The sequence below is a fragment of the Nymphalis io genome, chromosome Z (genome assembly GCF_905147045.1).
Source record: "Nymphalis io chromosome Z, ilAglIoxx1.1, whole genome shotgun sequence".
Lineage (NCBI taxonomy): Eukaryota > Metazoa > Arthropoda > Insecta > Lepidoptera > Nymphalidae > Nymphalis > Nymphalis io.
The window spans coordinates 7,819,438-7,847,201 of record NC_065918.1 but is presented as its reverse complement, the minus strand read 5'-3'; the positions used below and the strand labels follow the sequence as shown (position 1 = coordinate 7,847,201).

The 27,764-nt window shown below is 30.6% G+C and overlaps 1 protein-coding gene across 2 annotated transcripts in view; it reads left to right on the top strand.

Annotated features, from left to right (window-relative positions):
- LOC126780709 (adenylate cyclase type 6) overlaps positions 1-27,764 on the top strand; it is a 160,991-nt gene that overhangs the window by 28,252 nt on the left and 104,975 nt on the right. For both annotated transcript variants that reach the window (XM_050505354.1, XM_050505355.1), the window contains exons 2-3: positions 2,926-3,374; positions 27,508-27,702. In XM_050505354.1, coding sequence (XP_050361311.1) covers positions 3,273-3,374; positions 27,508-27,702 — 297 coding nt within the window. In that variant the 5' untranslated portion in view covers positions 2,926-3,272. The remainder of the gene's footprint in view (positions 1-2,925; positions 3,375-27,507; positions 27,703-27,764) is intronic.

The window sequence follows — 27,764 nt, the reverse complement described above, 5'->3', positions numbered from 1 at the left end:
TAATTATTTTAAACGCTTCATATTTTTAACTTTGTTATATACACTTTGGGCAATAAATGGAATTTATCTCAGATATCCGTACCCTATATACCGTATGAGAAAAACGTTACAACCATGCGAATATAAATGACCTAATTTCGTATCAATTCAGTATTCAAAAAAACGCGAAATGCTTTTACGGCATTGGTTAGAGAATTTTTTTATTTGGATTGAAGTCGTTTTGTACGCAATTTTGTCTAAAACGCGAAGACTTTCACTCTAAGCATATTGAATGTTTACATATAAAGGCGCAAACTTATGTACGTCGGCTTTAAATCTAATTTAGTTTCACAGCCTTAGCGTGACTATAATAGTATTTTACTTCTATCCTCTTACGCGATTTAGACTATAATCGTAAGACATATTATTATTAAATTTCTTAACATTTTAATTGATTAGCTTTATTAATGTTGCTTAAATATTAATGATTAATATATTTACTGCGTAATTATATAAAATGTAAATTATAAAGAATTTCAAATTTATTGTTTATACCTCCTACCTCATTGGCTGGTCTCTAGTGGCTGGTTAATGAGCGTCATTAGTCAGCATAATAAAAAGAAGTATAATAGCAGCAGCTCATGGAGTTAGGAAGTTAGTAGTGTCTACTCCCGCGTATCGTAAAGCCGTTGGTTTTGCGCCTGACCTATCTCTCGATCGTGTCGAGTCACCGTTTCAGCGTACAATGAAAGTGAGTGAATAGAAAGTGGATCTGCGTCTGCAGACATATATATGAAGTATAATATTATATCTAGCGCCGATGGTTACTCTAAGATTTAGCGCCGTAAGGTCAGAGGGGCATTATTATTTTTATAGTTCTTAATAATTATTGTTAGAAAGGTACAAATTATTTTTCAAAATAAAGGAGTTCGGCGAAAATTGGTTTCAAACCTGAACAAACGAACGTTGGGTTTGGTTTACACGAATTATTTCTACTTTATTTTAGATGAATATTATGTTTTGAATATAAAATATATTTTTTCTTTTTTTTTTAACTTTTCCAAATAATTTATTAATATAAATATATATACAGACATTTTTATAAAATACAAAATTAAAATAAAAAGAACAAAATAAACATAAACATATAATATAATAATAATCGTTTCGTATAAGTTGTATGTAACATTTCAAGATCTTACCGCGCTCTGTGCAGTAACTGTATAGGTCTAGGGTATAAATTTGCATATTTAATAATATTTTAGTAATATATAGTAATTATTAAAACTATTTATGAATTTGAGAACAATAACATATTTTTACTTCTAATTATATAAACAATTATGCGTTAACTTACATTTAGGTCGCTTTAAAAAATACGAGCAATACAAGACAACACTTATAATAGTAATAACTTTTTATTTTATTGGTATTAATTATTTTTTCGTAATTCAAATAATAATAATTTTTATAAAATATTAAAGAATTTTGATCAGATTATCGCACGGCTTTGTAAATCCATTGATCCTTTTTAATTACCCATCGGTAGTAATAAGCATATCATAACCAAGAAATATTCGATAAATATCTAAGAGTATAATTTAAATTATTTTATTTCTGTAAGAAAATTTACTAAATTACAAGTACAATGAAGACAAATATGAACGTTATGACTATTTACCTTCGTCGTAACATTTAAATAAGAATTTTTTTACCTCGAACAATGGTTGCTGCTGTAATACAATGCATTATTATTAGTAAAATATTTCGTTCAAAAAGACGAAAGATGACTTTAAAAAATATGTTTTTGTTTTATTACGTTATATAAAGTTACATATAACTTAACATCATAAATATATAATTAAATTGAAAAATATGCTAAACCGAACAAAAAAATTACCGTAATAATACACCGAAAGATATTTAAAAAAAATCCAACATGATCCAACAAAATAAAACACCAATTATGATTTTTTATGATTATCTGTTACAGCATTGGCTGTGTTAAACAGATAAACTTACTGGATATGTTATTAATCGTCTCTTCAACAACATTAAAAAAAAAAAAGTTTTAAAACTGTATTTACGTTTCAATACCAAACAAAACTTACCTTTTTATATGTTAGTTTAATATAATAGAAATGAATATTTCTTTGTTTACCCCGCATGTAACATTCATTTCATTGCGATAAGCCGTTGTCGGGTGTATGTTTCAATACAATCGTTTTATAATATTTGACTTGCGAGTAGTTGCAATAAGTTATTGCAGACCACGCAGAGATAATTTACTTTTATAAAAAAATTCTCATTTTAGTTTAATATAAAATAATTTTATATAATAAAATATGTCTAATTTCTTGTTTTACAGACAATTTCAATAATAAAACGCGCGTATTGGTATACCTAAAACAAATTGTAATATAAAATTTCATTATTCTAAGATATATTTACGATATATTAATATATAAAAACAATATATGTGAAATATAATAAACCAAGCCGAATATACTTTTACCAATATACCGATTTGATATCTTAGTTCATTATTAAGTACAGACGTACTAATTGTTACTTTTTTCGCTCCATATTATGTTAAAAAAATATTTAAATTTTAAGGAATCCTGCTTGCCGGTTTTAATTAATTAAATTTTAATGAGAAGGAAATTGTATTATTATAAAACATGAACTGTTAATTTAATTGTTAATATATTAACAAATCGCTTATTTATATCGCACTGTACATCACACAAGAACATTTTATACAAAGAATCAACTTATACGCGTTATTATTTAATATATTATAATTATAAATTATTTACACGACTTTAATTATCTCGGAACGGACAAAATAAACAATGTTCAAGCGCTTCTCATTAACACGATACAATTATATGAGCAAGAAGTACTTTTTTCACCTGTCAATATAAATTTTTTCTTTTTTTTCAGATACCCCAGCTGTTCCTACATTATCTAGTTTATTTACTCATAAATGTTTTCACTACTTATTTTTAATTAAATTAAAAATGTGTTCATTACATTCTCGTATTTTTTATATTGTGACTTGAAAATGTGAAGTGCAAAGTTTTCTTTCTTTCGATTTGAAAGGCTAATTATTATTATTTTTCCAAATAATATGTGAACATTTTTTATAATTTGTTTTGATAAAGGAAATAATAATGTGAAAAAATATGGCCTATAGATTTTGGTAATATTGACGGTTTTAGTGATTGCACTTTGCGACAGAGACGCATTATGTTAGTAAAAGGCTAGTGTTTTGTGTGTGAGAGAGAAAGATGTCGCAGCCTATGAAGCGTTCGCTGAGCTCGGAGGGGGGCGCCTCCAAGCGTGACTGGAAATTGAGGCTCAGCCTTCGGAGCCGTAGCGGTCACAGCGTGGTAAGTTTTTTCACCATCTATACATAATAACAAAATTAGTGTTCATGTCAATTTTAACCGTTGGATTTAAATATAAATAATGCTGTTATTCAAAAAGTCGATTTTAATAGAAGTTTTCGAGTTGTTATATCGTATAATGTTAGTCGTTATGGGGACGACAAATGGAAGTTTTTCAAATTAAAGTAATATTTCTGCTATAAAACATTTATATTATAAAACATTTTTTTAGTCTCAATTAAATCACAACTATGGTTATACTTACTTATAATTTATATAACTACATAGTGAAAAATATAATGTAATTACTTAAATTTGATAAATTTTCAAAAAATTTAAATGTAGTAAATGACTTTTTTTACCAAATGATTCTTATTATTAAAAGTTTGTTATCGATGAAAGCGAAAAAAAGATAATAAACATTTTACTTTACTTTATTGTACACCCCAAAGAGAAAAAGAAAAGTACAAAACGAAATAAATACGAAATAAAACGAAATAAATAAATGTATATATAATACAATTTTGGCGATCTTATTGCTGCATTGCGATCTCTTCGAGGCAACCAACCCCCTACCATATACCAACTAAATAAATATTTTAGTAATATAACTACTCAATCAATCTATCAACAGCCAATCATTGTCCACTACTGAACATAGGCCTCTCCCAAGGTGCGCCAAAGCTCCCTGTCCTCCGCCTTCCGCATCCAGTTGGTGCCCGCCACCTTCTTAAGTTCGTCGGTCCACCTGGCTGGAGGGCGCCCTACGCTGCGCTTGCCGATTCGCGGTCTCCACTCTAGGACTCGTCTGCTCCAACGGCCATCGGTCCTACGACATAGTGACCAGCCCACTGCCACTTCAGCCTGCTAATTTTGCAAGCTATGTCGGTGACTCCGGTTCTTTTCCGGATAATCTGATTTCTGATCTTATCCTTCAAAGATACTCGGAGCATAGCTCGCTCCATAGCACGCTGAGCGTACTACATAAATAACTACTACTAGAACTACATCTATTTTGATTTTTGTTTTGAATTCAGGTCTAATCCAAGCAAGAAATAAAATCAATATAAAATTAATTAATTTTGACTTCGTAATGAAAGCGTATCCGATTCATCTTTTACATAATACATTTTTAAACCGACTAACTGACAAACAACGCCCTGTAAAAATCGGTGGATATAACATGATGAAATTTCACATAAATATTTTTTATGAACATAAATTTTCTAAAAATCATCCCCCAAAAAGGGTCAAATAGGGGATAAAAGTTTGTATGATCGTCATTTTGATGTTAGAAATATAAATCAGTGCTTATGCTTCTGTTGAATTAAAAAAAAAACTTGTGAATGTATTTTTGTACGTAAGGTTGTCATTTTTGAAGCAAGTAATATGATATTTAGGCTTCCGTTTATGAGAATCGTCACACATAATAGTTAACAGAAGTTTTAATGAAAATTGTTAAATTTATCATTCTTCATATGATGAACTATTTTAGGCGGCAATAGTAATAATTACATAAACCTCCTTTTGTCAGTTTAGTAATATTTGGCTAAATGATTCCTTTTAATAATTTTTAAAGAATTAGAAAAATAAAATCACCTCTTATCATATAAGTTATGAATAACAAAAACAAACATTTATGAATAAATGTTTGTTTTTTTTTTTACCTCGAAAAAAATTATCAGGAAGAAAACAGAAAAACGCTTAACGTTATAACGCTAATCATATTATTTTATTTTCTATTTTCGTATAGTTGTTTGACCATCTTTGGATTTAGTCACCGTGCCTTGTTTAGTTAAACTAAACCTAACTAACCTTTCAAAACTAAAGGTTTAGTTTTGAAAGTTCATCTATCACGACTGTTATTGTAAATAGCTTAAAATAATAAAAGAGGCGAGATGGACTAGTGTTAGAGAACGCCTGCATTTTAACCGAAGATTGTAGGTTCGAACCAAAGGTGTGGGAGTGGGAAAGCATCGCTGAATTTACATGTCTTTTAATTTGGTTTTATAAACAATTGATCTCGTGCTCCGTAGTGAAGGGAAACATTGTGAGAAAACTTGCATGTTTTGGGTGAAAATCTGCCACATGTGTATCCACCAATTCGTATTGGAGCAGCGTGGTGGAATAACCTTCTCCTTTTGAGGAGACATGTACAGGCTGTTACTTTACTTCCTTTTAATAAAATGCTAATAAAATTGCAACAGAACTATAATTCTCTGGATATATTTAATAAATATTTCAAAAATATGCTTATAATTACTTAAGTGTGCTAGTTTACTTGAGAAAAATCCTTAATGTCGTATTTAAACACTTGATTTTATTTGAATAAAGCATATTTAGGTAGGATATTTTATATAACTTCAGCTTTCCCATATAAACTTTAATGACTATATTAATTAATGTATTATTTCCATAAACGCTTTTAAGTCAATATTGAGAAGTCCAGGATATCGTGTTAGCTTGTAGTGAAGCCAGTTTACATGAGTTCATGTTGCTGATTGTGGGTTAGCAATTAGAAACCAAAGTTAAGTTATAATTAGTTTATTTCCATACAGTAACAGCGTTTATCAAACAGAAATAGCGCTGGGCAAAGGCCTCGTATGATTAATTTCAAATCCATTAAAAGTTTGAATATATATATATATATATATATATATATATATATATATATATATATATATATATATATATATTATGTTATAGGTGGACGGGCGAATGGGCTACCATGTTAAGTACATGTTTGTTTATTTGTAAGTAAGTGAAACAAACAGCATATTTTATATTACATAAAACTTATAAACCTTAAATAACACACATGCCAATACAGTTTCCACAAATAATTAATCTGGAAGTGAACATATATATAAAAGAGATAAAACAGTAAAATTAAATGTATGGTAATTAAAAAAAACTAACAAGTGTAAAAATGTATATAAACCAAACCTACATCATGTGAAATATGAAAAAGGAAAAAAAAAAGTTAATAACAAATCTCAATCTAATTATTTTTAAGTATCGAGTTAAACTTACCGAGACCGCTGCTGAACAAGTCTATGTGGTTATATTTATCGTTATAGTTGCTACACGATCTTACTATAAAACTATTTTTGTAATAATTTGTTTGATGATTTGGAGTTGCGAAAGTGGCTTTGTACCGAGCACTTAAGCAAGGACAGTTAAATAATATTTTATTTAGGAGATAAGGCGAATCTATAAGGCTGTTAATAATTTTAAATAGAAACAATTGGTCTCTATGTTCTCGTCTAGTTTTCAAGGACAGTAGAGTAGGCAAATCGTGACCAAATTTATATTTTAATTTTTTAATAAATTTATTTTGAATTGTTTCGATTGCTTGAATATACTTAGCATAACATGGATTCCATACAGTCGATGCATATTCCAAGTGTGACCGAACGTAAGCATTATAAAGTATAATGTGTGTATTAGGGTTCCTAAAGTCAGTACCTTGCCTTGAGATGAAGCCCAACATTTGGTAAGATTTTAAAGTAATTTTTTCAATATGCTTATCGAACACGAGTTGGCTATCAAGGTGTACACCAAGATCCCGTACCTCAGTTACCCTTCGCAATTTAACACCAAACATTGAATAACTGAAAGAATGTTGCATTTTTTTTCTTGAAAATGTTATAATACAACATTTAGCCAAATTTAGTTGTAAACCATTAGATTTGCAGTACTGTCCTAACCTATTTAGATCATTTTGGAGTTCGATACAATCCTGGTTATCCCTTATAACTTTGAAAATTTTTGTATCATCGGCATAGAGTAAAAACTGTGAGTTTAAGAAGCAGCATCTTAAGTCATTGATAAAGACGTTAAATAATAAGGGACCAAGGTGGGAACCCTGAGGCACACCGGATGTTATAGGTACAAAAGTAGAAGTAAACCCTTTAACTGCGACAGCTTGAGTACGATCACGAAGGTAGGATGTCAACCATCGCAAAAGATCGCCGTGTACACCGATGTTTTCTAGTTTTTTTTGCAACAGATTATGAGAAATTTTATCAAAAGCTTTCGAATAATCGGTGTACACGGCATCTACCTGGTGATCATCTTCCATAGCTTTCAATACTATATCAAGAAATTCGCAAAGATTTGACTCAGTTGAGCGTTTATTGATGAATCCATGTTGATTTGGTATAAGTAAAGGCCTTAATAACGGAAACAAGGTATCAAAAATAATTTTTTCAAACATCTTAGGAATCACAGACAATTTTGAAATGCCACGGTAGTTTTTAACATTATTTTTATCGCCTTGTTTAAAAATAGGTGTGATTAAAGATCTCTTCCACTCCTTTGGCATACAACCCGTGTTCAAGGACTTTGTAAAGAGAATAGTTAAAGGAGTGCAAAGTGCCTTGCTGCAATTTTTTAGAAAAATAGGATGTAGGCCATCTGGGCCGCTACCCTTAGATATCTTCAGCTTTGAAAGATAATGCTCTACTTTGTTATTAGTAATTTCAATTGAATTTATTATTGTCTGATTGCAAGAGTTGTTAGACGATATGATCGACATGGACCCTGAATCCAATTCAAAAACAGAATTAAAAAAGTGATTAAACATATTCGAGATTTGTTGTCCATCAGAACTGAATTCATTATTATAATATAAAGTATCCGGCAGAATGTTATGACCTTTCTTAGATTTTATGAAAGTCCAGAAATGCTTAGAATTAAAACATATATTCAGTTCTGCTCTCTCTACGAATAAATTGTAACAATCAGTTTCAATATTTTTTGTTTGAGCCCGAAGGTCCGAAAATGTATTGTAATCATATATTCGTCCATAAATTTTCCACTTCCTATGCCATTTTAATTTTTTATTTATTAAGGTAATTAGTGTCCGAGAATACCAAGGATATTTATTGTTTTCAGTAATTACTTTTGATGGAATAAAATGTTGTATGATCTGGTCCACGATTTGATAAAACATATCAACTGCTTCGGTTATATTTTTATTATTTAACTGAAGCTCCCAATTAACTTTGTTTAATTCAGCACCAATAACCTCATAGTCAGCCTTATGATATAAACGAACAATACGCCTATTAGGTCTTAAATTCCTTTCAATTGAACAAATATCTATCATAAGACAGAGAGCAGGGTGGTGGGCATCCTCTGGTTCAGATAAAGGGGCGGTACGAGATACATCACAGTGTAAATTTGAAAGAATTAAATCCAATAACCTACCGTTTACATTAAGAACGTGATTAAACTGACGCAAGCTTGTAAAATTTATAAATGCAGATAACTGATATGTTATAACATCCACAGAAGGATTTGAAATATTAAGAGAGCTGTTATCATCACTATATAACCAAACCGATTTACGTATGTTAAAATCACCCACCATCACAATGTCTTGATATGGATGATGAATAATTAAGTCAGAAACAAACTCGAAAAATTCCAATTGTGACTCAGCCTGGTAACAAATCAGCCTGGTCAAAAGTTAAGTGGTCACCACTCATAGACACTTCCTACCAACCTTGGTAACGAAGATGTTACGAGTATGTCCCTGTTTATCGGTAGAGTATCTGATGAGTGGATGGTACCTATTCAGACGGGCTTGCATAAAGCCCTACCACCTAGAAAATATTGTACAGGAGGAGATACCTCCAAAATATTTTTTCAGATAGTTGAAGCGTGTTCTTTTTGTATCTTCATGGTGATAAACTAACATAGTTATTTGTTTTCGAGTCTGTAGGTCCATTAGTTCCCATAAATCACATTTTGATGAATCCATTTTTCCATACTTTTTTACTAAATTTAAAATAACAGCTTAAAACATTGTGGAGGCTCTTTAGAAAAATCCCTCCACATTTGGAGGTCAGGTCTTTACCCAATAATTTTACTCACAATTCTATAAATATTTTTTAAAAGTTTGAACGTTATTCAAATCCTTTTGACCAAGATATATTTAATCGTTGCATATAATTTTTGTATGGCAACATTTTTTAGAGACAATCTCTACTCTTTGTTACTTATTGACAACTTACATGAATTATTTGTTTGATACTGGCAGTATGACCATCAATAATTAATGTTTTAGTAGTGTTTTGTTAACACACATAACAATCAGAGTTATGACATTTTAATTTCGACTATAACTTTCAGAGGTTATGAAATATGATCTAAAGAAAATATAAAAGTGTAGGGCGTGTAGAAAGAGGTGGTATCAATGCCGCACGAGTAGGTCGATAAGGTTGGACGAAGATTGCTTGAAGCGATTCCTGTAAAGTCTTTGTACTGTATTATTTCAAGCAAACTATACATTCGTCCATATTTAAAAAATATTTTAACGGTAGTTAGCATACAAACTTATATACATAATCTGATTTAGCTGGACTACAGGTATTAAAATCTCTTCCTGCTATTAATTTGCTTACCAGTTCGGCGTCAAAGTAAGTACAGAAATAAAGTTGTATAATTATTTTAATTTACGCTCAAAGGTATTTTTTAACTATGTAGACGTATAAGATCACAATGTGCATTTAATATAGACGTTCCTGGAATCTTCGTCGTCTGCTGTGTTTGTATAAAACAGTTAAACTATTTTCGCTGTATTACGTGCATCATCAAAAGCAATGGTTAATGAAGTTTACTACTCTGTCAGCAAAACTAGTTAGATTTTATTGTAATTTTGTTTCTTGTTTGTTTGTTACATACGTCGCATTCTAGCTAATTCCCTAGCCTGACTTAATAAATACAAATTCCGTTATTATATTTTGCGACGTTAAAGATCGCTGTAGATCTAATAGCTTACATATATGAAAGATTAAAAACAATGTGCTATACAATAAAAGCAGCTCATATTGAGGATCAGAAAACAAGTGATAGTAAAGAAAAAAATTATAATGTTTACTACAATTATCTGTAATACCTCGTTCTTACGAGTTGAATTGGATTAATAAACTGCTAATTCGATTAAAATTTGAACAGTCTGAACAGACTTTAAACAAATTTGAAAATTATAAATAAAATTAATTCTTATAACTAAGCTAATCCTTAACTTTTATTTTGTTTACAATTTTATTTTTTAATAAATTTTGATTTTTTCTTTCAATATATGTTGAATAACAAAAGTTGAAACCGAAATGCTTGCGAATACAGTTATACAAACCGATATAAATCATACGCAGTTTCTATATTTGATAAATTTGATTGCATGTTGTACATATTGTACAAAATGAACGATTGAATATTAAATGTTATTGAAGATACAGAAAAAAGGTTAAAAGCGTTTATTGAAAAATAGCAATTAAATAAAGTTTTGTTTAAAAAAAAAACAAAAAGTGAAGAGGATAACGCAGAAACAAGGAAAATAATTATGTTTAAAGCTGTTCCAAAGGGTTATATATTAGATATTTTTTTAGATTTTTAGATTAATTACGTATAATTAATTAATCACCTTTAACGCTCAAGGCGCGTACTTCAAACGCAATCTTCTTTTTATTTTTCATATTGCTGTACGCATATAATAAGGGTCAGGCTTATTAATAAAACAGACGAAAAAACGCAATATCGTTTTTTCGTCTGTTTTATTTGTGATATAATTTAATTTGACGACACAAACTATTGTAGCATCTATTTTATCTATCTATTTTTACAGTTCTAATGTCCTCTTGCTTTTACACATTAATATATAACTCACTTCAATGTATACGTGTGATAAGTTTCAGTGAGAAGGTAATGAATAGAATAGGTCACGTCGAATTTCTTCCACTGTGTATTTCTCCACATTTCAGCAAAATGTATTTTCTGGAACATCTAACAATATCATTTTGCGTATTGTGATATTTGCGGTACTTGATTCTTGCTGTATGTTGCCAAGTAGATTTTAAATTAAAAACGTAATATTGTGAAGACAATTTCAGCAGTAAAATTAGGTAGTAGTTTAATATATTCAATTAATTATATTAATATCAATTAAGTAAATGCTAACTACCCTGAGCAATTAGGGGAAAAATTATGATATTGCCCTAAGATCTAGAAAAATCATTAAATCAATCGGGGTCGATCCAAAGAATCTATTAGCTTTTATTTTATTTATCCACACTGCCGCGCAGGTTTCGCCTTTAAAATTTAAGGCTATTGTAATAGGTATATTTTGTGTTTTCAGTACTTTCTTCGTTATAATATTAGTACGAAGCAAGTAGCCTACAGTTTTCTAGAAGTTGAGGTTTATGGTTACTGCTCTGCTCTTTAGGTTATTAGCGCGAAGATATTATGTAAACAATAATGTTCCTCAATAAACAGACTATGTAACTTTATTAGATTAGCGGCTTTATAATATATACGTGCTATGCCTCGCTGTTTCATCTATTAAATTTGGTTATTATGGGAATATACTTGTAGGTAACCAGTTTTGTACAGTTTAATCGTTGGTTACTGCTCCTCTTCTTAAGCCTGTAGCATAGCGACAGCGGCTTATCAGAATATAAACATTAAATGAATTAGAGTAATATTATAAATTCAAAAGTAAAACTCGCCGTCTATTTGTTACATCATCACGACAAAACTATTGAACAGATCATAATTAAAATCGTAGATGTAGCCTTAGACCTGAAGATAAAGTGATAGGCATACAAATAACGGAACTCAAAGGGAAAATTAAATGTAAATTCGTGATATTCGACCCATGATACCCATGATAGTCGAATAATATTTTCTGTTCTGTTTCTGTATGTGAAAAGTCACGTGAACCCCTCAATAGACTAAATAACTATACACAGACCAAGTTTTTATGTCGTATATGTAGGTAGCAATATAGTAACAGCCTGTTAATGTCCCACTGCTGGGCTAAGGCCTCCTCTCCCTTTTGAGGAGAAGGTTGTGGAGCTTATTCCACCACGCTGCTCCAATGCGGGTTGGTAGAATACACATGTGGCAGAATTTCAATGAAATGAGACACATGCAGGTTTCCTCACGATGTTTTCCTTCACCGTTAAGCACGAGATGAATTATAATCACAAATTAAGCACATGAAAATACAGTGGTGCTTGCCCGGGTTTGAACCCACGATCATCGGATAAGATTCACGCGTTCTAACCACTGGGCCATCTCGGTTATTGTAGGTAGCAATAAACGGGAGCAAATATATAATATACTTATATATATGCTTAATCTGGTCGAATTCAGAAAAAAAACCTTGATTATAATATTATTCATTATATATAGCGTATGTTACTACGTGTTTTACAAACGCAGTAAAATCATAAAAACCATCCTTTGCAAAAATGAAAACAGTTATTTCCAACAAATATTTTCTAATAAAATATTCTCTTAAAAAAATGAATCCGTCTGTCAATCGTTTTATTAATAGGGACTAGAGCTTGATAATTGAAAGTTTTCATTCTGAACTGACAGAATAACGAAGCAGATATTGATGCAATATTTTATGTAAGAGAGGAGCCAGCTGAGGTGAACGTAGGGCATTCGTTTTACGAAACAATCTTATAACACACAATAAACATTGACATCATAATAATTGAAAAAGATTTTTTAAAAATAAAAACACATACAATTTAGACTTAATATTTCATAAAAATAATAATATAAAAGTGGGTATACATACATAATGTATATTGTTATCTGTTTATAAGAGTGACTACCGAGTTATTTGCCGCTTTGGTTAGTTTTGTAAAATCAATTCAAAAGTGCTGGAAGAGAGTACATCAATAAATCTATTTATTTTATATGCTTAAGCGACACGGCCAGTCAAGTTTGTCATTTTGTACTGTATATATAGGTCATCGAATTTGATTTCGGTAAAAGTAATAGACAGTGAGCCTCATTGCTAGGCTTAAGCCTCATCTTGTTTAAAAGGCTTAGAGTTTATTTCACCACTGCTCCAGTGCGAGTTGGTGAATAGATTACACATGTAGTTGAGTTTCATTCTATGCGTGCAGGTTACTTCACAATGTTCTTTCAACGCCAAAAGAAAGACAAAGACCCGTGATCTGCAGTTGAGATCCAAGTTTTCCATTTACAGCGGCATATCGGCTTATGAGTTTTAGTCGAAATACTAAACACTATTATTAAGTCAGCATAAGAATCATACCCATGTGTCTAATTTGAAAAGAACGAAGTCAAGGCAAGTCAAACTGATTGATAACTTCCTCGCCTCCCCGGGCTATACGTAGTAGATTTCCCCAAGAAAAAAAGGTCAAATTTATTTCACTTGAGTTACAAATTAAACTAACTAGTAGGTATTTGTAAAAATTAAAACAGTTTATTATATACTATGCTAAATAATTTCTAATTAAACAGCAAAGTGTTCACTACTACTCGCTTCTGCAAAAGTGTTTGTCGACAGCCTCTTATGAAAAATGTTTGTTAAAATCATACGGATCTGGGTTTGAAAGAAAACTAACGTAAGATATCGCTTACCGTATTTTCCGTGTTTTTTTTCGAAAATTATATTTACACAATTTAGAACATAAAATATAAAATACGTTTTGCTTCTTGAGTCTAAATGTATAAACGGCCTTTATAATAAGCGTTGTTTTTGTTTTTTTTTGTTAAACATCGTAGTCATTTGGCATAATAGGTTTTGTATGAACACGAGAGTATTGCTTAAGTAATCACATCCAAAACAATTTTTATAGGTAATACCGATAAGAATAAAAAAAAAAAACCTTTGTGTTACGGTACGTAGCGCGTACAACAAATATTGATAGTTTTGTGATAATCTTTGAATTTCTTAAAAATTTTTACTTGTTTTAATTTTGATACACGTTTTCAGTATATGATTACAATAAGCACTAATGTTTTCTATATTCATTTTATTAAAATTCACGCCTGTCACGTTATTTAAATCGAAAAAGGATTAAATTACGAAGCGAAGTAAAGCTGTTACTTGTATAATAACTTTACATACTTAAACCTTCTCCGAAACGCGTTGCAATTACTGGTATAAGTTGTATGCATATGAGTTTAGGAGTTATTTCAGTTAAGTATTACAAAACATTCTTATTTATAGATTTTTATGGCACTCGTAATTGAGATTACAGATTGTAAGAATTTTCGTATGGTTATTGTTGAAGCTCTAAAAAAAAGGCATAGCCATATTTGCAGAACAATGTTCATTTAGTTGGCAAGACCAAGATGAGAAATGACATGATATCTTTATGTTCGAAGTTAACGAGTGCAAATTAAATTTACTAATTTTACTACTACAATATATATAGTAATTTTGGCAATGACATCAAACGGTATTATAACACATATCACTTCATCAACGGTTGAATGCCAGTAGGTGAGTAAGGTAAACTACATCACTATATAACTTATAAATGACTATAACATTATGCTCAAACTTCAATAAAAAATACAACGCATTTTGCATGATCTAAATCGCTAGTCACGTTGTTGTGAACGTGATAGTAGTCAAAGACAGTCTAGGAAACACGTTTATTCCCGCTACTCTGAAAAAATCTATAAATTCATCTCTCGATCTACATCAATAGGATACAGTTGAATGCTCATTTTTATTAAATCGAATTCAAAATCATTTCGTTAACGAAAAGAGTGAAGAGATAGACGTTTTGTTAAAAACAACTCAAGCGACGCATTGTATGAATCTCCAAGATATTGAATCGCATGCAATTGTTTGTAAGTTATAAAACAATTTCAATATGTAAATGTTACTCAGGAGTAAAATATTGTCATTGGTAATTATAGCAACTAATATCTTATTAATTTATCGAACAATATCAATGATAGTTGACTGTCTAATTTTTCCCAACCGCATGCGCTGTGGGGTTCAGTCTTCTTGTATGTTTTACAAATGTGAATTCTACCAAACTTTCTGAAATGAGTCATTGTAATGTGTTCATAACAATATTACTGTACTATGAAAATGTAATATACAATTTTTTTAAACAAATATGTTTAACACTATTAAGTGCTTTAACTATGTTTAGATTATTATTCATCAGTACAAATTGATATCGTTAACGTTACGAAAAGGGTAATTTATTTTACACCCTCTGTATTCTGTGTTTGCAAAGTGTCATAGCACAGCATAGCGTCTTGTTACACATTTATTATGCATAAGAGTTTTGCATCGCGTTTTTGCGCGTATCCATAACCTAAAAAGAGCGTTAAAAATATTTTTGTTTTATTATGAAATATGTCAATAAAAAAATAGCTTAAGAGAAAATAGGGAATTTATTATGAATACCTTCTAGGTACTTTGCTTACTTAATTTCTATTACTTCTAATTATTTAAAAAAAATATTTGGAGCAAAAATGATATACTCTAAATGATTTACATCATTTAGAGATTTTAACAATTACCAAAAAAATAAGTTTTTATTGCAGCTCAAATAAGTCTACGGCTGAAAACGGAAGCATATTATCAATTTTTACATTATAAAATGTATTTTACAAATTTTAGTGTCGAACATATTGTATATATTAATTCATATAACGATAACAAAATTTTATCAAATGTTATATTTTATCATCGGATACTTTACATGCGTTTAAATTTTGCTGTGCTAGCAGTCGTCTGCAGATAGAAACCGTTTTATTTACTGTTTTGTCAAAACACACAAAACACTACAGTACACAACACAACACAACAATATTGTCAATTTATATTGACAATGAATTGGAAAATAAAATTTAGCTTTAGTTTTTTTAATATTTGTTCATGCTGTAAACATTATAAAAAAACAATGTATTTAAATATATACATTAACAACTACTATTCTAAAAAATATTATTTAAATTATCTACGTACATTTGGTTCAATGAATTATATTTGTTTGTTAGGATTTTCCTAAAGCTACCTTTTCACACTGTGGTTTTATCAATTGAGCTTAAGATATTTGATTTATTAAATAATTAATCATAAAATTAATTACTAATTTTACTTTATCAATCTTGCAATCAATATATGCTAAGGTGTACACAATATTTTTTGTAGAAAACAAAGCCTATAATATTTAAATATGAATTAATTTTTTCTTTATTCATTTTACTGCTATTTATTCATTAAGACCTTCAGTCTATACATATAATTAGGGGAAAAAATAATAAGCAAAATCAATCAATCAATTTCCTAACCAAGTTAATAACGCTCACCATTACCAGCGCTGTATAGTGAATGCCGTAAATAAAATTAAGGCAGCTATTTCGGTTCACTGACGATCAGTTTGATTAAGCAACTGAAGTCACACAGTGCCTGCTCAGTCATACATTAAACAAATTTACGGCGCAATCATGTGCTATTGTATACTCCAATAAATGCTTGCAACTTCCTTCACGTAAATTTCGGAGACAGTTTCTCCTCCATTTTCATTATCGTTTTATAGCATAATTATAGTAGTTAACATAATTAATTATTTAGTAAATATTTTTTTACAAGTTTCGCACAAAATTTGAGTTTTAATCGCATGTTTAAGTTTCTATACAAATAAATCGTGTGGTTCGTAAGCATGTCAGTAAAACAATGAATTGTTGAACTGGTGTACCAATCCGTCAGCAATAGTATTTAAAATAAGAGTTGCAAATCCTTTTATATATCTTACATACTGTGCTGATCTCGAATCAATTGATTAACGGTAAGCAAATGACGAGTCTCTTTGATGCAATGCTATTCTGTAATAACTCACTTCATTACTTACGCGTGAAATGTTGACAACCGACTTATGCTGATACTATTTTGATGCGTTTATTCTAGAAGTTTCGAGTTTATTCTTACAGAATAGCTGTATTGGTAATATTGCCAAATATCAACAATATAATATTTTGATTAGTATTAGCCAGCAAGAAAGCGATCATTTTATTTTTAAATTCTGGTTTTAAAGATGGAAGGGATCAATCCAGGGAAAAAATAAGCAAAGTGAGTAAAGAAATAAAAACACAAATTAAGAAAGACAGAGAACGCCTTAGACGTGTGGTTTTTGAGAAACATATCATCAAGACTAGAGGCATCAAGAGAGCTGTTAAGTTGTTAAAGGATAAAACAAACTGGATACCCAAAATGAATGATCAATATTCTATGAAAAATACTAGAAGACTAGATATATTGTCAATAGCTACTAAATTCTACTTATAGACTTATAATAATAGACTTATATTCCAGGAAAAATAACCTAGACGAGACTTATCTAAACAGTAACGACGGTGTGCCTATCCTAGAAGAGGAAATAGTCAAAGCCATCGAAACACAGAAAACAAACAAAGCCCCTGGACCCGACCACATCAGCAATAAACTACTAATAGACAAGTAAGAGTAAACAAGTTGTTTTACTTATACTAAAACTTATTTATAACGACATACTACAAACCGAAATAATACCATTTCAGTAGAAGAATTCCACGATAATACTTCTCCATAAAAGGGTGATAAAAGTCAAATAAATAAGTATAGACCTATAAGCCTAATATCCAATATATACAAAGTATTTGCAAAGGTTGTTCTTCGCCGAAGAACTAGAACTCTAGACGAGAACCAACCTAGAGAACAAGCCGGATTTAGGGCGGGGTTTTCAACACTAGACCACATACACGTTGTAAGGCAAATCTTTAAAAGGAATAGAGAATATAATGTACCATTCTACTGTTGCTTCATAGATTACAACAAGGCTTTCGATTCAATTGAACATGAAAGCATCTGGTTATGCCTAAAAAACCAAGGAGTTGAACATAAATACATAAGAATTTTAAAAAATATATACGCAAACAGTACAGCTGAAATAAAGTTAGAAAAACAGGGAAAAGAAATAATAATTAACAGAGGCGTACGCCAAGGAGACCCCCTGTATCCCAAATTATTTACTGCGGTTTCAGAAAACGTCTTTAGCATAGTTAAATGGGACCACTATGGCTTAAACATAAATGGAGAACAGCTTACCCACCTACGATTTGCTGACAATATCATTATATTCGCTGTATCAATTGCCCACCTTCAAAATATGCTACTGGACCTGGATATAGAAAGACGCAAAGTTGGTCTAACTATGAATACCTTTAAAATCAAAGTATTGACAAATGCGACCGAAGACCCTATTGTATTTAACGGTGAACCCATCGAATATGTAAAAGAGTACACTTACTTAGGCCAACTTATCTCACCAACTAATTCAATGTCAAAAGAAATAGACACAAGAATAGGTAACGCATGGAAAAGTTATTGGAGACTAAAAGAAGTTATGTTAGAAGAAGTATATATTAGTAGCATTAAATGAAAAAATTAAGACATGCCAAACAGCAATGGAGAGGACCATGCTGAATATCAGGAAAAGCGACAGAATACAAAATAGAACCATTTGAAAGCGCACGAAAGTAGACGACGTAATAACTAGAATTCAGAAACTCAAGTGGAAATGGGCAGGTCATATAATAAGAGGTACTGAGAAATGGAACAAAACTTTGGTTTTCTGGTATCCCAGAAACGCTAAAAGGAAACGCGGAAGACCGTTTCCAAGGTGGGAAGATGAAATTAAAGCAACAGCAGGGAATACATGGGCCAGGACCGCACTAAATAAAATAGGATGGAAAGGAATGGAGGAGGCCTTTGCCAAATATGGCTAACAGATTAAGTTGTCGATGTCAATTCACCAGAGTGATAATTTCAGTAATGTAAAATGTAGCAAAAATGTGTCTGAATAAAAGCTATTATTATTATTATAAAGATACCGTGTTTGTTTAAAAAAAATATGTTTTTATAAATATTAAGTAAGAGTCAAGATAGCCGAGTGGTTAGAACGCGAGAATCTTAACCAGTAATCACGAGCTCAAATCTAAGCAAGCATAACTTAATTTTCATGTACTTAATTTGTGTTTATGATTCTTATTATACTCGGCGGTGATTGAAAAACCGCGAGGAATCCTGCATGTGTCTATTTTCACATATATTCACTAAACCTCATTGGAGCAGTGTGGTGGAATAAGCTCTAAACATTCTCCTCACAGGGAGAGCTTAGCCCAGTAGTGGGACACTCACAGGCTGTTTGTTACTTTTTACATTTTAAAGACTCGCAGACCGAAATCCTTATAAGTGATTCGATGAGATTCATATAAAACCTATACAAGATATTTAAGATTCAAAATGAAAAAAACGTTAAATATTAGCTAAAAATTGTGTATTATACGGATTAACATTTACGTTTGCATCATCTTAATATTAAACAATAAATAAACAATGTTTTCCCTTTCATCTGTTGAAAGGACCAACCTAAGTAAATATTGAAGTAGAGATATGTACACGTTGTGTTGGTTTATGGTAATAACTTTGGTGGATCATGGTTTTGTATGGAGTTTTATCATGCGTCTTTTACTTTAATGTGTCTAAAATTCGACTCCCACCAGCTAATTGGCCGTAGATATTAATTCATTCGTTAAATAAAATTATGAAGACATATTATAATGAATATTTATCATAGTTAATGATAGGAGAGACGTTTTAATAACTTATAAGTATGTTAATGTCTGAAAAGCTATACCAAAATCAGTTAATAATGTAAAACTGGACATGTATTTTATATTTATATTTTCTTTTACTCTTCCATTATCTATTTTACTTTTTTATTATTATCATTTTCATTCACATAAGATTTATTTACATTAAAACCTTAAAATATAAAAAATAATATTTGAAAATAGCTACTGTATAAATCTGGACGTAGTAGAATGGCGATACTGGCAGCATTTTCCCGTTGGAACGCAATTCCTATCCTCCAGACGATAATGCACCAGCCCTCCCGTTATTAATAGAGGCAATAATTCAAGGTGTTATATTTTAATAAGGGTTGATTTTCTTGTATTTTGGAATCATTATTATCAAAAAGAATAAGCTTTGATTGGTATTAACGCTTACACTAAAGCCATGCGTATATAATAACTTTATGTAATTTATAATCCAATGTAATTATGGTATATGTGTTAGATTAAGTTCAGATCGTATTATCCAATCGGAATATGCTATCGAAATCGAAATATGTGGTGTCCTTTGTGTAAAGTGACAACAATGTGTTCCTTAGTACAGACAGTCACGTGTCGCCGTAACGTGATATACTCGTAGCATTGTATTGAGCTTGGAACATAGGTGAACATAATAAACAGAACGGATCATAATTATATTATTATGACAATGTTGTGATTAAATTTTATCTCGGATAAACGAAAATATTATTCTTTAATATATATATTTTATTGTATAAACCTTCAGGCGCTAGAAAATATTGGAAATAAGGATTAATTCTTTTTTATAGACAACGAAGATAAAGCGAACGAATAATAATGGAAAATCAAGTTATTGGATTTTCAAGAAATTGATTTAAAATTGTTTATATAGCATTATAGTATATATGCCACTCCCCAGCCGCCCATAGGGCCGCCGCGGCGTATGTTGCACGTATATTTGCATTGCTTTCTCATGCGCGCATGCATGAATGCGTTCGTGCGTGCGTGTGTGTGTATGTGTGTGATGTTGGCTTGTGATGTCTACCTCTTACTTTACCGTTACTGAATTTATGTCAATATCCGAAGGAAGAGTGCCATTTTTTATTAAATCGCATTTCAAGTGCAGGCATTACAAAAATTAAACCACAAAACCATTTCTTATCACATGGACTTTAAACTCAATTTATTGAAATTTCCAATTTGTAACCTACAAGAGTTAGGAGAATCTTGTATCAAATACATAAATTGTAATTGAAAAGGCACTCGAAAGTACGAGTGTGCTGAACATTCCCCAATCTGTCACGTCAGCCCTAAGCGAATTACCTTAGCTTGTTACGTAGATATTACCGAGCGTTTGTAATTGACTCAATAGTTACTCTTTTTATTTCATCTCAGTTCATATTTGAAGGATTCAGCTAGTGATAAAATCGTGCAAGTTAGCAACCATGTATTCGTTAGTTCCAGTATTTTGTGTGAGAATGTGATTCATGAAATAAATCTATTTAGGTAATGTGCAAAAAAAAAATATATAATAATTATAATATATGAACACTCTTAAACAAAACAAATCGAATTTTATTATACATACTTAACTATAATTATATTATACTTAATATTAATAAATAAGTTTTTATATAAATAAAATACTTATAAAATAAAAACTCAACACTCCAACATCGAAGCAGAGTGGCTAGAATACTGGTAGCATATTTTTTATGGAAATCGGTCAAGCCGTTGGTGTTGGATGCCACATGTTCACAAACTGATTTTATCTAAACTCCATTCAATCGCATCTATGATCAATGGAGGAACCGAGCAAACCATTCTCATTGAATGGAAACTCGCGGATCGCCTCGCGTATGTTATGGCAGGTAAGACGCATTGGTTGAAGACTTTCGTCTTCAAACATTGCGGTATAGACGACTTGAGAACTTGACGAAGGTTGCCAAATGCTGCCCATCCCAAGCGAATTCTTCGATCGGCTTCCTTCTCGAAGTTACTGCTGACTTGTATTGTCTGTCCTAGGTAGGTATATTCACAAACAACTTCGAGAGGTTTCCCCTCGACGTATCTCAGGCCTAGAGGTAACGACCCCACCATTTTCAGTTTTAAGTTTTGTCAGACGCGGCCTCCCAAACTTGCGAGCGAACACTTTCGATCCCCGATTTTGCTCAATCGCAGCCTTGATGGCACGGGTATTGGAGCGTCACAGATCGCGTCGCGTCAGCGTTTTTATTATTCGATTTAAGGCCTTATCTGACAAAAACGATGGTAGTTCTCGTCGTTTTCTCATGAGCTCGAGTGTCTCAGCAGAGAATTTTGGTGCGTTGTCTCTTCTCTGTGGCGGAAAACACTTGCGGGGTGTGTTTTGCAGTATTTTGAAATTTTGTGGAATTTGTAATACTTAAATCCTCTCGTTGAAAACGTAAAATAAATTCTTAAAAATTTTAAAAGCTTAAAAATAGCACAGATTTTGTAAAATTATAAATAAAATCCTCGGGCAAAATTTTATACTAATATATAAATATAATTCATAATTTATTATACTATAATTATATAATTCGTAATTTTGTCAAAGTTAGTTTATGTTTAAGCAAGTCACGAGGGCATTAACAACGCGCAGTATTTGAATTTAAATTTGATTAAATCTAAACTGACTTGCGAGTCATTTTCTACGCCCACAATACCTTTAGGTCATGGACATGGAGACTAGACGCTTAAATTTCTATGCAATACAAGCATTCGCCTTATTTGGCGATTGTATCCTCTGTACATTATGATGGTATTCACCTGTCACATAACAAAACTACTCTAAGATCAAATTTAGTTTTAACATTGAATATTGTGTTTTATTAGCTCAAGAGGTTTGCAAATGTAATGAAATGAGATAAAAAAACAGTTGATTCTTGTTTACACTATTTCCTCACTATCATTTCGATCGGATGGCCAGACACGACGTTTTACGTTCGTTCCATTGTACGTTAGTTTAATTGTCAATTTATCGATCCGAAAATTAAATATCTTTTATTGATTTATTCCATTGTTATACAATCTTCTTTCAAGAAAACTATGACGTTTGCAATAGAACTATTCTACCGAAAGAGATTTTAAGGTTCGTTCTATTATTTTTAAAGCACTGAGCTCGATGATATAAAAAACGCATACCGAAGTGAAAGTTTACATTTCATCCTCAACGACACATTAGAAATACGTAGAAAAATTTTTTTTTCTAATATAATTTAAAGAAGTAAAAAGAGTGTTTTCTCAGCGAAGTGAAATTAGCTTCTAACAATTCTCCTCAAACGGAGAGATCTTAGCGACATTTACAGGCTGATTTACCAAAGAAACTTCAATTTCAAATTATTCAAGCCCGAGCCAACCAGAAATAATTGATAGATTTAATACGATAGCTCGGATTCTGAGTCTGGGGAGAGAATAATTTTATACTGAAAATTGAACAATTGTTGGAAAGTGTTAATAATTAGGTACTTAAAATCAATAATATCTTTATTAAATTAAGTAAAAGAATCAAATAACCAATAAAAACGATGTAAGCAATGGTTAACATTTCTTACAATGCCAACGTTTATGAGCGTTGGTGAGCACTTACCATCAGGTTGTCTATTTGCTTGTCCGCCTACCTATACTATAAAAAAACACGCTAAGAACGAAGAAAAGATATTCTATAATATTCGATATATTCATAAATAATAATTATAAAAAATAGTCATCAATGGTAGTTGTACAAAGTTGACGAATTCATTTTTAGAAAACATCAAATTATATTTTTATAAACATAACTATTGAATTAGTCATGTCACTAATTACATACGAATAAAGAGAGACATATAAACCCCTACCAATAAGTATAAAAATATTTTACACGATATCGATCGATCGTAATGAATCTGAGCGTCATGTAATAATGACCAAATTGTTTTTAATAAAGTATAATTTAATTCCTATCGGTATGTAATCTAAACAAATCATATTGGTTGTTGATTAGCAAAATTATTCTAAAAATGAACGAAAATCCACCAGGCAGATAGAAAAAAAAAATTATAAATTTCTAATGGTCCGCGCTCAGAATATTAAAAGCATCTATCTCATCGTTTTTCTTTGTATTGATAACTAACCTGAATATGCTAAGGAGACACAAATGAGCAAATGATGAAGCGGTTTCTTTCGAAAATCCTTAGATACAACATTTTTTATAGTCGCTTAAGTTATCTTTAATCGAAAATTTAAGAACAGTTTTTTTATGTATATAAAATCTGTTGGTTAGATAGACATAACAAGACGTTGGCAGACATGAGAAAATTATATAGACGTCTCTTTTTTACAAAAGTTTGAAGAGCTGACAATTGACAATGGAGAGCGACCATAATGGCAAACGCGGTCCTTACATTTTCGATAGGACTTGATCGATGCCTTACCGTGACTTTTTTGATTAGTTGCGAGGAGGCCTTTAATATTAAAAATATTATCTCAATTAAAATCTCCCAAAAGAGCAAACTGTGTTGTTTGAAAACAAAAAAGAAAGTTTCCAATTACATTAAAAATGACATATTTTCAAAAACTCATCAAGATTATAATAAAATAAATACTTTTTGCTTAAACGATGATTTCATTTTACGGGAAAATATTACCTTTTTGTTTGTACAACATTTTTCATTAAGCTATTTTCAAGTTTAACAGTGACAAGTTCAATTTGGATTTCAATTGTACAATTGGAATAATAAAAGTATCAATTAAGTTATTTTGTCTCCAGGTATTATTACTTACTTACGTAAAAAATATTTATACCATTAATAATTCAAAACAAATAAAATATACACAATCTACGTATGAAAAAATAATTTAAATACCTTTTAACTATTAAAAAATATTTATGGACCTAGGTAAATATATTTGTTTAAATTAAATCAGAATTATATTAGTAAATAATATAATGATTTTTTTTTATTTCATTTGGAAATAGTTCCATTATTTATAGAGAAATAGGATAAAATTGCCCAGCGCTGGCTGACAAAAAGGTATATAAACTGTCTATACGACCGCTGTGAGATTGACAGGTAACTACCACACGGTTTTCTAGTGTCAATCTAAGCTAGATTGGATAAGACAATTGAAGATAAATAGAGAGGAGAAGAGACTAAATACCAGAGATAACAAATATTAACCAATCCATACAGAATTGTTTTCAGAGTCAATTAAAAATTATATAATATCCATCAAAGGTTCATTGTTTACGTATAGTTTATTTATAACAATGTTACATACATCCGAAAACGTATATGTAATTAGTTAAATCGAAATTCACAATAACACTATAGTTTCAAATTGGCGTTTATAAACGAAACATAATTGAATATTCATGGATGGATATTTGTACTACCCATCTCGCACCCATGACAATGTTTCTATAGAACATATATAACGCAACCTGAAAATACAAACAAAAATTTATACTTGATCTTTAGTTAAATGTCACAATAAAATCTCTGCTTTTAAAATATAATGATAGATATATTTTTGAAATTGCCTATACTATGATAATCCGAACGTTTTTGTTATAATATTCAGAATCCTGATAAAAACTGACGGTAGTAAGAAGAATCTTTGCTCTCAAAAAGTTGAAACAAAGAAATATTGTGGTAAATTTGAAAAGAATATAATTATATGTGTTCCATTATCATTAGTTATGAATATATAATTTCAATCATGTATTTTAATGATCTAACACTTATTAGACGGTTAACGTAAAATTGATATTCTAGAAATAGACAATCGCCCACATCACTTGGCCACTAACTTTGGGTGACCAATCAAGATTCAATAAAACCCTTCGTTTCATGATAATTTATTTATTATATTAACACTTGGTTCAGTTATATGTTATGTTCAAGAGCTTGACATACTAAATACTTTTGGCAAGACGATAAATGAATATTGATAAAATTATTAAACGCGTAAACCCACACCATAGCTTGACAGATTTTCTAATGTGTCGGCACCGAGTACATAATAAAATTGTCACGGTTAGAAGGTTATTGAAGCTCGTCTGAATAAAATGTTTATTAAATAAAAAAATTATAGTGACAACTTGATAGAAATTTATAACTTTTACGGTATTTATTTGTTTGGATCCGGCTTTTTTAATGTTCTATCGAGATAAAAGTGTTTTCTTTAACTTACGGCTTATTGCAATTACTTTAATTTTTTAGTGATGTATATACAATTATATATAAATTGCATTTTTACAAAACATATAACTCGCGGCCATTAAAATGTAATACGTGCCCGCCACTTTCATCTACATTTTATCTACATTTTAAGCCACTGTTAAGGAATTAGATATGCTGTTTGGTTTTTTCAAGCAAATAATGAATTCAAAAGTTTTTCATAAATTTGTATTTACGAGTGTTTCATTATGTTCAAAGAGATATTGTTTGATTTGTTCAGAATATAAGACGAAAAAAATAAATTCTTTCAAAAAAATTAAACCATAATAGAGAAATGAACAATATATTTTTCTATTGTAGTAATGATTATCTTTGATTTTGATTGGGTTTTAATTTTTTATAAAACTCAATATGCCAAAGGTAAATGTTGCAAACATATAAATACATAATTAATTTCTAAGTAAACAACCGTGATACATAAATAGATAAATGCCAAAGAGACGAAACTTCGTATCTCACAATAGGTATAAAGCGAAAACCTAATATTGATATTGGAACTGAACGTCAGCAGTGGGAATGCGTTGATTTAAGTGACGTTGATGGATGAGTGTGATCCATCACTCGTTTTGAATTTGCTAAACATCGGTTCTTGAACAACTACATACGCGTAAATGCCATTCTTTTTTCTTCAAATGCGAAAAGTTAAACTGTACTGGGAATATTCAAATCACAATAAACTTTATTTTAGTTGACAAATACTTTCGCTTACATTTACGGCATCATTTTAAGACAATTACGTCATACGTTACAATTGAAACGTGAATCTACCACCGGTTGAGACTGTATCCTGTATGTAGACTGATCCTACCGAAGGTTATAAAATCGAATATCTTGCTCCTTTATATATTATTAATCGAAAACTTTAGGCAAATTTTATAAAAACTGTTAAATGAAAAAAGGTATCTTTTTCGGTTCGAAAAATGTAAGTTGCTAAGCTCAATTAATTTTTTTATAATAATCAACTCAAACTCAATATTTGTACTATAAACTTTAATATCAAAGCTTTTAAACATTTGAGATAGCTTTTATATTCACGCACCCTCCACGAACTTAATGTCTTTGGCACCGCACAATCATCGTTGAGATTAAGCTAAGCGAATGTGAAGTTTGCGTGAAATAATGTACAGTATATTTTAGGTAGGTTAGTAATATAAAGGAACGAAATATTATTTCGATCCTTGCGATGCGAACGTTTTAGTACTAAACATACTAAAACGTTCGCTTCTTTTAAATTATTGAACATATTTTAATTTTAAAACTAAAAAATGTCTTATAATAAAAAATATTATAATAGTAATTGTTGAATATACTTAAGGAAAAAATGAAAAGTTATTAATAATTCTGAAGAATTATAAAAAAGTATATAGTAAATAATATATTTAAGGTGCTCAATTTACATATAAGGGATAATTATTAAATTAATATTAACTATATTAATTTCTATACAGGAAGCGCTGCGCGGGCGACGGTGTGCGTCGCTTCGGTCGGCTGCTACGTCGCTACGCGCTGACGATTCAGGTTGTAGCACGCCATCTGCTCCGCACCGCTCCGCCTCCCCAGCCGATACCCCCGCACCAAAGAAGTCTAACTGGGAGGTCATCGAGCATTTTTCCTCCAATCGGACCAAGAAAAGCCCTACTTCAGTAAGTATAATTTTAAAATATTCTTCTAGACAAATATATAGACAATCTATACCAATATTATA